The sequence below is a fragment of the Cervus canadensis genome, chromosome 23 (genome assembly GCF_019320065.1).
Source record: "Cervus canadensis isolate Bull #8, Minnesota chromosome 23, ASM1932006v1, whole genome shotgun sequence".
NCBI classification, from domain to species: domain Eukaryota; kingdom Metazoa; phylum Chordata; class Mammalia; order Artiodactyla; family Cervidae; genus Cervus; species Cervus canadensis.
In genome coordinates, this window is record NC_057408.1 from 56,735,961 (window position 1) to 56,752,118 (window position 16,158).

General features: G+C 46.1%; 1 protein-coding gene across 6 annotated transcripts in view; it reads right to left on the reverse strand.

The window, feature by feature from the left end:
• Positions 1 to 16,158, reverse strand: part of PIEZO2 (piezo type mechanosensitive ion channel component 2) — a 240,735-nt gene that overhangs the window by 65,321 nt on the left and 159,256 nt on the right. For 4 of the 6 annotated variants that reach the window (XR_006265021.1, XM_043444480.1, XM_043444482.1 and 1 more), the window contains exons 8-16: positions 13,772 to 13,994; positions 11,292 to 11,411; positions 9,123 to 9,161; positions 8,034 to 8,172; positions 6,853 to 7,001; positions 4,170 to 4,400; positions 3,401 to 3,524; positions 1,692 to 1,972; positions 431 to 579 (exon numbers count right to left, since the gene is read on the reverse strand). Coding sequence is in view for 5 of the 6 variants with exons in the window: in XM_043444480.1 (XP_043300415.1) it covers positions 431 to 579; positions 1,692 to 1,972; positions 3,401 to 3,524; positions 4,170 to 4,400; positions 6,853 to 7,001; positions 8,034 to 8,172; positions 9,123 to 9,161; positions 11,292 to 11,411; positions 13,772 to 13,994 (1,455 nt within the window). In the remaining variant the exon portion in view is untranslated. The remainder of the gene's footprint in view (positions 1 to 430; positions 580 to 1,691; positions 1,973 to 3,400; positions 3,525 to 4,169; positions 4,401 to 6,852; positions 7,002 to 8,033; positions 8,173 to 9,122; positions 9,162 to 11,291; positions 11,412 to 13,771; positions 13,995 to 16,158) is intronic. The other 2 variants (XM_043444481.1, XM_043444483.1) reach the window with 1 other exon arrangement.

Genomic DNA, 16,158 nt, shown 5'->3' on the forward strand with positions numbered 1-16,158 from the left:
AAGAGTCAGACACGACTGAGCAACTGAACAACAACTCCTTAGAATCCCAGCACTGGCTCCATCCAGGAGGGAGGCTGATGTTCTGTGTTACAAGACTCCGGTTAGGAAGGGAGACCACATGACTGTGAGGAGCCAGGCAGGTGAGCTTCACATGAAACACTAGAAAAAGCTATTTCACAAATAAGGGGCTCAGAATTTACTTTCCAGTCAATTCTTACTGAGTACATATTATGTGTCAAAAGCTCAGGCCTAAGTCATGAGAGCCCAAAAAAACCAAGACCAATGTGTTCTGTTCTGGAGGAACTTACAGCCAGTGATGACGTCAGGTTTTACTAAAACCTCCTTCCTGGCAAGGTGTTTGGAACAACACGCCCTCGCAACTTCACCTGGTGGGTCACTTTCCACCCTGTTGTCCAGCACAGTTACTTACTTTTCTTTTTTCAGTCCAGTCATGTTTTGCCACAAGCCTGGGAAGTTTTCAAACTGATACGTGTATATAAAGATGAGCACCAGCATTGTGTAGATAACCACTGACATCCAGAAGTACTTCAGGATCCGCCTCCACCATTCATAGTGCACCTGTGGGTCAGACGGTGAACAGCAGATGAGGAAAAGGCATGTTAGCGGAAAGCTCACAAAAATACCTGCCGCATTCAACAAGAACAGGTGATTCCATTCACACACGTCTGAAAGCAAAGTCCAGTTCATTTTTAGTTTTTGAGGCTGTGTTGCTCATAGAGTTGGGACAACGGAGATTGGAATCTGAGGGCTTCCCTTGTGGCTCAGATGGTAAAGAACCCGTCTGCCAATATGGGGGATGTGGGTTCGATCCCTGGATCAGGAAGATCCCCTGGAGAAGGAAATGGCAACCCACTCCAGTATTCTTGCCTGGAGAATCCCATGGACAGAGGAGCATGGCGGCTACAGTCATCAGGGTCACAGTCAGACACAACTGAAGCAATTTGGCATGCACGCACGTTGTGTTAGTTTCAGATATATAGCAAAGTGATTCAGCTATATGTATTATATATATTATATATATACAGATTTTTTTCTTTTATAGGTTATTACAAAATCTGGGTATAGTTCCCTATGTTATTCTGTAGGTCTTTGTTTACCTCTTTTATAGATACTAGTGTGTATATGTTAATCTCAAATCCCAATTTTATCCCTACTCCCACTTTACCTTTAGGTTAACAATAAGTCTGTTCTCTATGTCTGTAGGTCTGTTTCTGTTTTGGAAATAAGTTATTTTGTGCTGTATTTTAGATTCCACATGTAAGTGATATCCTATGGTATTTGTCTTTCTCTGTCTGATTTACTTCACTTAGTATGATAATCTCTAGGTCCATCCATGTTGCTGCAAATGGCACTATTTCATTCTTTTTATGGCTGAGTAATATTACATTGTATAAATTACCACATCTTCTTTATCCATTCATCTGTACAAGACAAGGATGCCACCCTAACCAATTTTCTGACTTTTTAAGAACATAACATTTCAAATTAGTGAACAGGTGGAAGGGGCTCACTCCTCACTTTAGGATTCCTAGCTATAGTATTTGAATCTCATCGACCCCCTTACACGATGTATTTGTGAGGTCACAGTAACTCAGAGCCTCGCCGAAGGCCGCTCAGGCATACCCCTGGACAGATGCGAGGATGGCAACCTGGCGGCCACAAGCACCCACCTGATACAGGGCCACACAGAAGAGGAAGAGCACCATGTAGATGATCTTGTACATTACAATTTTACCCTCGAAGCTGACGAAGAAGAACATTCCCCCGCAGACATAGATCCAGTACTTGATGAACAGGGCCACCACCAGGTTCCCTAGCACCTTCATCACATCCTGTTCGTCCGTTTCTTCCTCTTCCTCTTCCTCTCTCTGCTCCTGCTGCTCCTCCTTCGGCTGCTCTTCTTCCTCCTTCTCCTGAGCCTCGCTGTCCCCCTGTACATCCTGTTCATCATCTTCAAAACAGAAGACCCTGCTGTTATGAGGAGCTGGTCCCTGGACCAGAACCACACACTCTGACCCGTGTGAGGTGGATGCCACACACGTTAGGCATTACCATATGATTTAAAATAATTTTAGACAGTTCTAACAAACAAGGCAGAATTTATAGAACTAATCACAGTTCACTTTCCTAACCTTCCTGAAACATAAAAGAAACACATTTTGTAATATTTTTATACAAGCTTTTCATAACACCTATTTCACTTGCATTGTTCAATAGCTATAATTACTGTAGGATCGAGAGAAATAAACAGACACAATAACACAAACCGAACTAACTCTGACAATTTCAGATTCTGACTACAATGTGCCTCTAGCAGTATTTTACTGAATCTGGGTTATTGGTAATAATGTTAACCAGAAAGTATGATTTTATAGAATGAAAAAATTGAGTTGAAGCCAAATATAATTTAATTTAAATTAGGTTTCAGGACTAACTATAATTTAACTAAATTTAACTAAATGCATAAAAAATAGTTTTATGCATTGGAAGTAAAAGCTTATTTGGTCTTACTTTAAAATATGCTAACATATAGGACTCATCTTTATGGTCCTAAGGTGACCTACCATTTGAATAACTTACTCGAATGACCAGGAGATCCACAGAGTAAGGGGAATGCACATGGGGTGAGAGGTCAGAGTAACTGTTGATCTTAAGTGAACTGTTATTTACATAAAGTAACCGGTGAATTTAATCACTGTGTTAACAGACATCCAAACTCAAACAGTCAAGATTCAAACCTTAAAGACTTTTGTTGCTGAAAAACAACCAGTGTTTAGGTCTAAATGAGAAACTATAAGAAAAAGATGAGTTGGTTTTCTCCTCCTGACAGGGTTAATCTGAAGGTTACCAGCCCTGCCTCTGAGAACATTTACGGCTTCCTTTTCAGACAATGCTACACACCTCACTAGTGGTCTCCAAGCTGTTCTACGAGCATTAAATTCTATTGTATTTACTGGCACACCCACACAGGTAGGGAGCAAGTGACTCTCATTTGACCCATGGAGTGAGGTCTAAAACTATAGAAGTGATCATCAAAACATCATCTTCCTTTTTTTTTTACTTTGTGGTACATTCGATTTTGAAAAGGTGAGAGGGTTTGAATTTGGGAGATCTGAGTCACTCTCTTGGTACTAACACTCAAGAAGCTGTGACCTTGGAGGACCCAGGGAATGCCCTGCAGTGGGGATCACTTTTGAGTGGGTCAGAAGACCCAGGGTCTCTGCAGCTCCAGGGGACGCCCATGTGGGCAGGGACTCAGCCCTGAGACGTGGTCATCTATCTGCTCACATCCACGCCTGGCCTCCCTCTGGTCTGGGACAGAGCCTCCAGGGATGTCCTCTGGGGCCCTTCTTCCAGTCACACTGCATGCACTAATTACCTTTTACTTCACTTTCCTGACTTCCAATTTTGACCTCAGACAGAAGAGCTTCCTTTTCTTGGAGAGCTTTCTGCTCTGTGAGGTGCTGTCTCAGCAGCAGCCAGAATGTGATGGTGAACAGAATCTGGAAGGAGACAATAGGGATCAGAGCATCACGCCTCTGAAGTGTAAGCATGTTCAACCACGACTACGCTTCCCTGCCCTTCAGTGGGAGCACGCTGCATAAGCCCGTCCACTCGAGACAGTCAGGCACCCACTACATTGCACCTGAAAGTCACCAGCTTTTAAATCTCCTTCCTGAGGACGCTGGCGTGTGGTCCAGTGCCGGGGTGCCTTCATGCCTGGGACACTCCAGGAAGATGCACAGGACCACCTGTGCTGGAAACCGACGTGGGCCAGTGGTCTCCTTCCTGCCTGGGACCTCAGCACAAGTAGAAGAGGAAGATGTATTTCTCCTATGAGCCCCGTCACTTCTACAGTGTTCCTTATTTTTAAGAAATCCCCAGAAATGGGAGAATAAGAACATTTCATCCCAGCAAACAGAGTCCCTGAATCCTCCCTTTCTTTTCCGAAAGCTGACAGGGGAGTTGTTTACAGTGCTCACATGTCTATATTAACATCTTCTTGAGGGCAAGGGGGAAAAAAATAATGATTTCAAGGAGCTTTGAATACTTGGAACCTACTTTTGCACGTTCCTGCTTGGATATGACTGTTTTGATTACTGTGGTTTTGTCTGAATGCCCTGCCCTCTTTTTCCCTGCCCACTTACCTTTGAGGCGAGCTCCCCCGGCTCCTTCTTTTCTAAGAATCCTGGGACCTTTTTAATCTCAGGGAGCTCGAAGCTCCATATGTACTGCAGTATGAGCAGCAGGTTCCCATAGACGACCATGAAGGGGGAGCTGATCATGGCGTACTTCCTCCGGTTGCGGATCATCCACAGGGTGCAGGACCAGATGAGCAGCACGAAGGTCAGCCAGCTGTGGTAGGTGATGCTCCAGGCCTTCAGGGGGAAGGGCGAAAAAGCGGGGCGGTCAGTACATGGTGCAGTCCCCACCCTGCTGAGTTAGACGTGGTCTACAAGGAAAAGGTCAGTGACATTCACACTAGGGGGGAGGATCATGGTGAAACTATGGGAGAAATGTCCTAGCTGCATAGGGGAAGAAGCAGGGAGAAAGGCTGCCCTGTGAGCTGACACTGCCCTCAACCTCCTGAGGGAAGAGGGTCAAGCGAGGATAGGGATGGCTTCACTCTGTGCCCTTTGCCCTCCAGCCCAGATGTCTTCCTTTTCACTGGATTTGCTGGATGAAATGCAACCCTAAGTGCTTCCTCCATTCTTCCAAATCAGCTTGGGGTCAACTATTTTCCTGGGTGCTGGGTGAATGGGGCCAAGCTGGGCTCAGAAACAGAAGCTGTGGGACCACAGGGTCAGCAGATGAGCTGGCTTCAGGGGTCCCCTTAGCCGACCCACTGGGAAGACAGAAGTGATAGGAATCAGGGAATCACCAGGAGGAGATGGAGTGTCAGGTGTCTGCACCCCAGTAGTAAAGCCAGGCTAATGGAGAGCCCAGCCTCAGCTTCTGTCCTGTAGGGGGCAGGACATCCTCCAGTCACACCAACCCTAGCAGACCTAGAACACATCTCAAAGGGCAGCTTCCAGAACATTCTAGAAAGTCAGGCTCATGAATATCATTAACCTCAAGAAATCTATCCTCTCTTACCGTAATCTTCAATACCAAATTTCTGTGAAAAGGCCTCTGTGACAATCTAGAAGGGTGGGATGGGGTGGGAGGTGGGAGGAAAGCTCAAGAGGGAGGGAACATATGCACACCTGTGGCTGATTCATGTTGATGTATGGCAGAAACCAACACAATGTAGTAAAGCAATTATCCTCCAATTAAAAATACATAAACATATTTAAAAAAATATTTTCTAGTTGAGGCTGAGTTCAATCATATTCCTGACTATCAGGAATTTCAAGGGTTATTGCAAAGTCTGAAATGTTTTATGTCTGTTTTGCTTCTGGAAAGCAGATAAGTATTGAGATAAATAAGATAAATGAATGAAGTCAGCACAGAACAAATACTTCCTCTCAGCAACTTGCAAATGTGTCCTAAATCAAAGCTAGTTTTTTAAGTACAGAGTTATTTAAAATTGTTGTTTAAAACATATGGAAATTAAAAACTAGAAATTAAAACTGCTTTTATTAAAATTAAGTGAGAAACTGACAGCTATTATTAAGTCATGAATTATTTTCATGAAATAGTATTCCTTGGAAATGGTGCTATCAAAGTGTAAGTTGCTCAGTTGTGTCTGACTTTTTGTGACCCCAAGAACTGTAGCCGTCCAGGCTCCTCTGTCCACGGAATTTTCCAGGCAAGAATACTAGGGTGGGTAGCCATTCCCTTCTGCAGGGGATCTTCCCAACCTAGGGATCAAACCCGGGTCCCCTGCATTGTAGGCAGATTGTTTACCGCTGAGCCACCAGGGAAGCCTGGCGTTATCAAAGGTCGGTAATATTTAATGCTTTTATCCCAGAATGAAATTCAGATCTGACCTTGCCACTTTTGAGTGGATGACCCACGAGAGTAATCTGCACAGATATTCTAATTCCAGGAGAATTTTTTTTCCCTGTACACTATTCCTGTTTGGATGAAAAAGGGAGGAAAACAAAGTGGGAATGTTTTGTTAAACTTCTCTCATTTTTAAGGCCTCAGTCACACACGACCCTTGGTTGCTGGGGGGTAGAATCTGCTTCACGTTCCTTCTTGTGTGCAGTTCTAGGATCATCTGAAGGTATGGAATATTCACACTGTGTGTTTTTGAATAAAGACGCCTATCATCCTAACAGACCCGGCTGCTTAGGGACTGCTCTAGAAAGAAGAGATCTGCTGTGATTAAAAGTCTGCTGCCGAGGAGAGCTTCCAGGGAAGATGCTCACAACCGGAAAACTCTCCTGGGGACCCAGTGCTTGGTGCTCAGGCTGGCAAGCATTTGTTCCAGTTCAAATGGAACAGTCTCACTCAAATCCAAGATGTGACTATAACCCTCATCATCTGAGAGAAATAAAAGTGGCCTTTGTTAACTGTGAACACCTTCAAAGCCACTTAGAAAAGCTACCATGTCCTTTTAAATCTGAAAAACAGGGGACAGTCTGACTTGATAGGTTAATTTGAGAGACAGGTATTAATATTTAAAGTCAGGCTAAGTGGCATAGAGGAGGACATGGTTTTGAAATCTATAGGATAAAGATCCCATGAAAAATTAACAGAATCAGCCATTGTCTGCCAAGACATCAGGAAGATGAAGAAGTCGTGCTGGTGGGAGGAGGCGGTGGGGCTTGGAGCCAGCGGGTCTTCATCACTGTCCATCCTGCCAGCGCTAACGTTGTCCCAAGGACAGAGCAAGGTGTGGGGCGGAATCTGAGCGGAAGTCAGGACTCGGCGCATACGCACCATCATGGCGATAAGGGCGCAGATGTAGCTCTGCTTCATGATGAACTGGAACACAGACACCATGGCGTGCACTTTGACACTCCTCTTCTCCTCCCGGCTCCGCTCCGCCTCAAACTCTTCTTTCTCATCATCGTCTTCCTCCTTCTTTTCTAGAGGGACAGATTATTTCATATAACAATTTATGCACGTAGGTGAATTTCATATAAGCATCCCAAGCACAAATTTGTCCTCTCTAGTAACAGGCAGCTCTCTTTCAACCGGATTGTTGTGTGCTAAGTCGTTCAGTCGTGTCTGACTCTTTGTGACCCCATGGGCTATAGCCCACCAGGTTCTTTTGTCCATGGGATTCTCTCTTCAAGAATACTGGAGTGGGGTGCCATTTCCTCCTCCAGGGGATCTTCCTGACCCTGGGATCAAACCCACATCTTTTTCATCTCCTGCACTGGCAGGCGAATTCTTTACCACTAGTGCTTCAACAGAATAAATTGAAGGAAAAGGGAGAAAGGTCTAGTCAAAGTTTTGGGCCTTTTGGTTTTCTTATTAGACGAAAAGAACTCTTCCAGAAAACATTCATACACTAACCAGCAAAACTATGGACCGCGATAGTGGAATCAAATTACAAAAGGACTAAAACACAAATATGCATGTAGGTTTAACACCGCAAACAAGATGACTTGTTTAAAATAATATTTTACCTTCTATTTTTCAAAGTTTATTCCCATTGTGCTCAGTCACTTCAGTCATGTCTGACTCTTTGCGACCCTATGGGCTACAGCCCACCAGGCTTCTCTATCCATGGAATTCTCCAGACAAGAATACTGGAGTGGGCTGCCATGCCCTTCTCCAGGGGATCTTCCCAACCTAGGGATTGAACCTGTGTCTCTTAGGTCTCCTGCACTGGCAGGCAGGTTTTTTTTTTTTTTTTTTACCATGAGTGCCACTTGGGAAGCCCTTACCTCCATTAGGTCACTTATTTTGTACCAAGGACAGGAATGCACAGAGCAGGATATAGGGGCAAAATCTAGGCAGAATCTAAGGAAATGGGCTTCATCAGACTGACTGTGGAAGGAAAAAAAAACCTCTCCTAGAGATGAAAAGGAAAGAGGACTATACCCAATGAAGGATAAACCAAAGACAAGAGATGCTGAGCTCTGCATGCCGTGGTCCCACAGGCTTCTTACCCGGGGAGGCGGCAGCGGGCTCCCAGCGATACTGCGGCGTGGAGTACAGGTCAGCCTTGGCAGGGCCGTTCTCCAGCGGGAGGCTGGGGTGGATGGTGTGGTAGTCCACGGGGTTGCCGTTCACGGTCACCAGCAGGCCCTGCCGGGGGCGTGGGGCAAAGGCAGGTGGGACAGCAGCTCTGGTTTCCCGCACGGAACCCCCTCCTCTGCTCTGCTAGGTGGGCACACTGGATGCTGCAGAGCCGAGGGGAAGCTGAGCACTGTGGGCAGTGATGCCCGCCAGCAAGACAGCCCAGCTCGCCCTCCAAACCCAGCCCCACAGTCACACAGGACGAGGCAAACCTGAGCGGGCCCACTTCTGCTGCACCCACGCCATGCGCCCTGCTCTCTGTATGAAGTGTGAAGCCTGGAAAGGCTGCGGAGGGCTTAGGGCCTGCTCTGGTCTCCCTCCAGCCTCAGCTCCTGGGCCTCCTCCAGCCACAGGATCTCCAGACAGACTGGGTTCTGGCCTGGAGCTACTGCCTGCCCTCTCCCTTCCCCTCATCCCAGCCCTGATCCCACCTGCCCCACATCCCACGTGGCCCTCAGGACAAGCAAAGTCTCAGGTTAGCCACAACCCTACAGTTTCTCCCTGACACTGCAGCCTGCAACTCCCGTGTTGCAGCATCTCATACACTAAATACATTCTCCTACTTTTTCCCTCCGGTTTATTTGGCTTTACAATTTTTTATTTATGCAGATGCATATAAACATAGACACGCACACATACACGTGTGTCCACAGACTTGTGAGACTTCCTATTCAAATCATAGAACAGCCATATCTGCAGAGCAAAACGCCTTTTGAGAAAAAGCCCTCCAACGTGGCTTTTTAAAAGTTTAAATATGTTTTATATGTTTATACTTGAGCTCATGTTATATGAGTCAGTGTTTTAACAGCAATAAATCAGATACAATTTCTGCAAAATAGTATTCAAAAACGTATGAAAATTTTATAGAGCATTAAACTACACTCAGAGGAGCTAATTCCATTTATGTGCCCTTTCCATCACTGACGCACGCAGAAATGAGAATTCTAGGGTATACTAACGTCGGAAGGCTTGTAGTCATCCTGAGTCATGGATAAAAGCTGCAAAAGCAATACAGGACAGCATGTTAACAAGTGAGCAGAAAGTGATGTGATGTTTACACACAGCTACAAAGTCTCAGCACACATGCACTGGCTCCTTCAGCTGGGAGCATGCAAGTGTGTTAACATTACAGTGCAAAACATAAAGGGACAGTGATGCAGCTGGAGGCTGCTGTTTATTGTAACCATTTCCAGTTTCTGATGCTGTCTTTTCATCACAATAAACAAGCAGTCACTAACCACATGACTGAAAAAGCTGATGCTGTTTTTCAAGTGTTTTATTCTCACAGAATTAGAGGCTTCGTTTTAGACTTCTAGGACCCTTTGAGATGTCTATAGGATTCTGAAAGTGTTGACTTTTCAAGAAACTGAAGTTTCATAATAAAGAAAATTTGACTTGTTGTACAGTTTAGGATTCATATTTGCATACTGTCCACAACAGAAGAATTATGACATGGCTATGACTTTCAGCTGTATTAGAGCTGGGGGGTCCAGTTTCCCCAACAACAAGCATCTGCTGAACTAGCGGTTCTTTCACTTTTTGGGTCAGAACTCGCTCACTTTCTTAAAAATCACTGAAGATCCTGAAAACTTTTACTTATGAGAGTCCTACCCATCAATATCTATTGTGCTAGAAATTTAAATTGAGGCATTAAAAATATTCACTTGTTCATTCATTAAAAACTGGCTTGTTCACATGAATAATTTTATCTAAATAGTTATCTTTAAAATAATAGTGAAAAGAATGGTGTTGTCTTATTATAATATGCTTTTGTGTATCTTTAATGTTGGGCTCAAAAGACCACTCCATTTATTTTCCAGTAACTGTCTGCCGAAAGCTCACACCTGAAACCCCCAAACTGTCCATCAGCTGTTCTTGCACATAGACCTGTGGTACACGGATGGCAGCTGGGTCCACTCGCCAGCCAAGCACTTCTCCTTGAGGGATCAGGACTTCAGGGGGGTCTTCCGCTGATGTCACTCAGAATATTAAAGAAGTGTGTGCCCCAAGGTTGAGATTTAAGAAAAGCAAAGACTATTTCTGGTTTATCAAGAATATTCTTAAGTGGAACTGACCTTTCTGTTTTGTTTTGTGTGCACACGTGGCTGCCATGGTTGGAGCTCTTGTACCATCAGAGCAAGTGTCAGCACAGCCGAAAGGCAAATCTCTTAAATGTTGTTACAAAAATTGTTTCGGGCCCGTGGATCCCAGGAAGGGTCTTGGGAATCCCCAGCCGTGGTCCACAGCCCTCACCTTGGAAACTGCCATGCTGTCTCCATGGATACCATGGCTTAATGACCTGAGCAGGACGGTCTGGCACGTGTGTGATGGGACAAAAGGGCTCCGGGACACTAGATGTCTCCGGGTACCACGGCTGCTCCTCCAGGCTGCAGCACCCTGAGAAGTTCATTCACTGTTTTCCCATCTCTCGGCCCACGACAGGCAGGTGCATAAATAGGACCAGGTGTCTTAGAAAAACTGCCACCAAGTTAATCAGAGAATCCCCTCCTTGATTCCTAATGTGACCCCACCAGAGAAGTGTGAGTATTTGTGGTCCCCACATTGCAAATGGGTCACTGTAACAAGTCAGTGGCTGGGGCGTGTTGAAAATAGTGAACAAATGGTGAAAAGCTTAAGAATCACCCAGCTGTGCTCTTGGCCCGGCACCCACACTGTGACCCTGACAGAGGGAGGGGTTCCTCTTCATATCCACACAGACAGGCCGGTGTCCCATCAGTGACTGTGTCACCACGGTGACCGCCCCAAGATAGAATCACTCTCCACAGTGCATCCCAGCACCTAGGCTGTCACTGCCCAGGGCCAAGGGATCGCTTTGTTTTTTGTTTTGTTTTAAAGAAAAAAGTATCTTTAAAAATTAAGACCACTCTCTCTTTCTGGGATTGAGAGGCTTCGGGGGGAAGCACTGAACTGTCAAAGGTTGGGTCTGACAGAGCCTGGGGTTTCCTTTCCAAGTACTGGGCTCCCATGTCTGACCCTAACCTTCACCATCAAACAGCCCCTGCAAACTGAGCAACCTGGGTTTGCACGTGGACTCACATGGCCTCTATTCAGCAATATGATAAAAAGCAGAAAATAAATGAGAGACAACACCTGTCCTGGCAGCTTACTTTTCTTTCGTCCGTGGGGTAGTGGGTCGCATACCACAGGCTCCGCCTCCTCTCGGCCGTGATGGGTGCTGGGCTGCAGGCCAGGGCTCTGTCCTCCTCTTTGGTTCTCTCTTCCTGCACCTGAGACACAGAATAATCCACAGGACAGCCTTGTTTCCGGAGCAGGTCCCTCAGCAGCCCGGGAGCCCAGACAGAGCTGCTTGTCTCTGCCCCCACATGCTGATCTTGTAAAGTAACGTACACCCTACACAGGCTTTCATCCCGACACTTTATAAATGGCGGAGACAGCAGACTCGCCTGTGAATTACAGGAACAGGTGCCCATGCTCCATTAGGAGCCTCCATGTACGTTCTGACCTGTAGGGGGAGGGCCGTGCAAGGTCCACAGAGGCCACAGCTGCCCGTGGAACCTGCCAGGGGACTCTCATGAAAGAGACATTCACTAAAGGCAGCACCGTCTAGAGCTTACATGCAACAGTAAGCAAAAACACAGCTACTGCCTAATACTGCCACTCGCCTAATCGAACCTTGGCCTAAATCAGTTGCTCCAGGAGAGATGGATAGAGAGAGGAAGGATCAGTACGCACTTGGTGGTTGAGGATAGTTTCCAACAAAGATGCCCCATGAGAGGGCGCTTACACGCATTGATCTGCGGGCAGAGGGAGAGCGCTCAGTGTTGCTGCCAATTCCCGGGGCCCGGTGTCCACACAGAGCACCAGACCCCAGGGAGCCAGAGTCTTACATTCAGCTCCAGACACTTGTTCCTCTCTTTCTCAAACTTACATCATAGACTTTTACTGCAGAACTCACGTTTTTCATGACACCTACCAGGCCACCTGGAACCATGATATTAATACAACCTGGCACCTGCCCTCCATCATCACCTTGGTGAGGAAGTCTTGAGTGCCAGCCCCATTTAAAACACCGACCCCCTCTGAGGGTCGACCTGGTATGAATGAGACCCTGCTCTGCACACAACCGCAGACGCTGTAGGGTAGGACCTGCTGTGGACCGTGTGTCTTGGAACATGGCCTGTCCTCCCCACTCTCTGCCTTCCCTGGTTCCTGGACATCCCAGGGCCAAGGAGGTTGAGAGTCTCCGGGGCCTGAGGGTCTGGAACAGCCTGGCAGCTCCTGCCTGAGGCACCAAGGGAAAGCCAGGGGCAAATGGGACTCTTACGAACCCCAAGGCATTAAGGTCATTTCCATCATTGCCTAAGATGTTGTTCAGAGTAGTTCTCACATTTTAACTTCTTTCACACAGTTTTATGTGTGCCTCTACATGTACCCATATCTGTGTGTTTGTGCAGGAAGCAAACACAGCAACACTTGTAAGGGGTTTACTGGTGCCCTCATGTTCTTAGAAGAGACTCAAAGGAAAAGGTAACCAAGGTGACTGGGATTCTCTGTGAGCCTGGAATCATCCTGTCACCACTGCCGTCTTGGGGTCCAGGGAAAGTAAAACCTGAGACCCCTGCAAAAAGGATGCCTATACAGTGGGCCAGGGTGGGGGTCCCTACACAGAGGGAGGCAGGCAGACCCCTGCAAATAAGGATGCCTGTGCCATCGGTTGCTCATGTATTTGGGGGCTGCCTTTCCTCTTATAAAACATTCAGTGCCTCCCCTCCTCTGGGCCGATGCTCTACCTGTGGCCCCAGGCTGGGGTCTGAGACGCTGGCTCGCTCTCAGTACACACTGGTGGCCTGGCTGCTGACCACGTGGATGGAGCTGGAGGGGAGCAGGTGCCAGCCTGGCATCTCACCTTTGCCCCTCATCCCCCTACTCCGCTCGGCACGCAGCCGGGAGGTGATGCAGAGCATCCCTGTCTATGCCACCTGTCTCCCTCATAGCTGAGCTTCTCACAGTCATTTTGGGAGAACGAAAGGGACAGGAGTTGCTGTCACTGAAAAGGAAAAAAGAGGGACCACAAGCCATCCTCCCTGATGGTGCCCCAACGTACCACATTCTACGAATAACCCAAAAGGGAAGAGCCCAGTCCTCAGCCCTGCCCAGTGACCCTGGGGGTTACAGCACCACCGAGGGTGGGGACATCCCCATCATATCATCAGAGGTCACAGGTCTAAGATTTAGGAAACTCCAGTCGCCATGACAACAGCCTGGGTGGTCAGAGACCCTTGTATTTTCGGCAAACACGGGCTTGAATCTGATTTCTACTGTTCAGCAAGTGCGTGATTTACCTCTCTACCGTTGGTCTCCTCATCTCTAAGATGGGTACAACACTTGTAAGTAAACAGCCCAAGCACCTGGCCTGGCACCTAGTGAGTGCTCAATGAAAACGAGGCTTCACTGCCCTCACTACCGGCCCTCTGAGCAGCCTGGGGGATGCTAACACAGGGAGGCTGGTCTTTGATCTGATAAGAATCTATACTTGCTTAGGGCTCTGTGTGGAAACAAAACACTCTGATAAGCACACAATAGTTATTTCAGAATATACTATAGACAGCAGTTGATAGGAACGAACCCTTTCCCCGGAGTCTCCTGCTACTTTGCAGACAAGACCATGAAAACTTCTGGTCCTTACAACGGGCTCCTGCAGCCAGATCCGGATCAGAGTGGCCAGCGTGTAGTACATCACCAGCAGGACAATGGGGTTGGCGTGGTGGTACCAGGACAGGTCGGGGTTGGCAATGATCTTCCACGTGCTGGAACAGTCCGTCTGGATGACTGATTTGATACCAAACAACCTGTTTAAAAACAAAGAGAAATATTAAAAAGATGCAACAAAGATCTGGGTCCGATCCACAGAATACAACCAGCTTGTCTGACACATTCTTGAGCTGCGCTGTGCTCAGTCGCTCAGTTGTGTCCGACTCTTTGCGACCCCATGGACTGTATAACCCACCAGGCTCCTCTGTCCATGGGATTTTTCAGGCAAGAATACTGGAGTGGGTTGCCATTCCCTTCTCCAGGGGATCGTCCCAACCCAGCAATTGAACCAAGGTCTCCAGCACTGCAGGCAGACTCTTTACTGTCTTGAGTCACCAGGGATGCCCCATATATAATATATGCATTTGTAAATCATACATATGTATGTTTGTCTATGTAAAAAATTCATGCCAACATTACCCAGATGGCCTTTCCTCTGGTTCAACAATCTAGCTAATACTAAATCTTTGCACAGTTATTAGAAATTTATGTCTTAATTGTCAATAAGTGTTTTCTTAATGTAGATTTCTACTATATAACCAGATATGATATGATTATATAATGGGAAATTGTGTAAATGTGATTCATTAAGAAGCTCATTTTATATGAATTTTTTTCTCAGAAATGACTCTACTAAGTGAATGAAACATTTACATGTCAAGTGAGTCTCCCTGGAATGGAATCTTTCAATCGTTTGTAGCTTTTACATGTGAACTTCCTTTGACTTTGATGTCCCATTTTTTGCTGCTCTAAGGTTTTCCAAGACTATGAATTCTCCACTTGTAAAACCTCTCAGAGATATTGCAGTTATTATCATGAGGCCAGGGCGATATTAGTGACCATCCCCACCCCCACTCCTATCAGATTCCTGCTTCTCTTCCTCCTCCTCCTTGGCAGGGAGCACAACTGTCTCTCCACTCCCCATGGAGCACTTGCTTTGTGATTTTTCTCCCCTTCCAAAGCACTCCCAACATCTGACAGCACGTGGTGGTTATGACTTGGCTGGGTGTTTGTTTCTCCTTGCACATGTTGGCAGATTTATAAAACCTCCACCTGTTTTCAGGTTCACTCCAGATCACATCTGTTGGTCTCTGGTAATACAGAAACCCAGCCATTTGCAAGAAATATATAATACTGAAAATAACACCCCACTTTAAAACATTAAATTGTGGTAAAATACAGATAACATACTCTGGGTTGGGAAGGTCCCCTGGAGAAGGGAACAGCTACCCACTCCAGTATTCTGGCCTGGAGAATTCCATGGACTGTATAGTCCATGGGTTTGCAGAGTCAGACACGACTGAGGGACATTCTCCTTGCAATCTCCTATACAGATCTCACACATAACACAGAATCGATCATCTTACATTTTTAAGTGTACAGTACAGGGGTATTAACTGCATTCACACTGTTGTACAACAAATCTCTAAACTTGTCATCTTGCAAAACTAAAACCCTGTCCCCATTAAACACTAAAACCCCACCCCATCTTCCCCTTCAGCTCTGGGTCACCACCATCCTACCTTCTGTCTCCATCAAAATGATTATGCCATGCACCTGGTAGACTCTAAGTGGAATCACACAGTATCTGTTCTTTAGTGACTGTTTATTTCACTCGGCATAATGTTCTCAAGGTTCATTCACTGGTGTAGCAGGTGTCAGAATTTCTTTCCTTTTGAAGGCTGAATAATATACCATTGTATGGATGGATCACATTTTCTTTATCCATTTCTCCAAGGATGGAGACTTACACCTTTTGGCTATTATCAATAAAGTTGCCATGAACACAGGTGAACAAATACCTTTTTTTAAGATCCCACTTTTGATATTTTGGGCCATATACCCAGAAGTAGGATTGTTGGATCATTTGGTAGTTCTATCTTTAATTGTTTGAGGAACTACTGTACTGTTTTCCACAGTGGCTAAAATCAGTTTATGTTCCCACCAACAGTGCACAGGACTCCAATTTATGTACATCACTGTCATGTTTCAAGTTTTTTGATGGAGCCATCCTTGCTAGCGTGACCTTAGACACCATGCTTTTAATTTAGCCTTTTCTTTCAAGAGCTCAGAGATCTTTACAAACCAAGCCCCTCATACTAACACCTGGAGGCGTATTCTCCAATCAAATAAACGCCCTCACTAACCAGCTGACACAATATCTTCACAAAACTTCACTGAGAGATAGTCAAGAGGTGAATC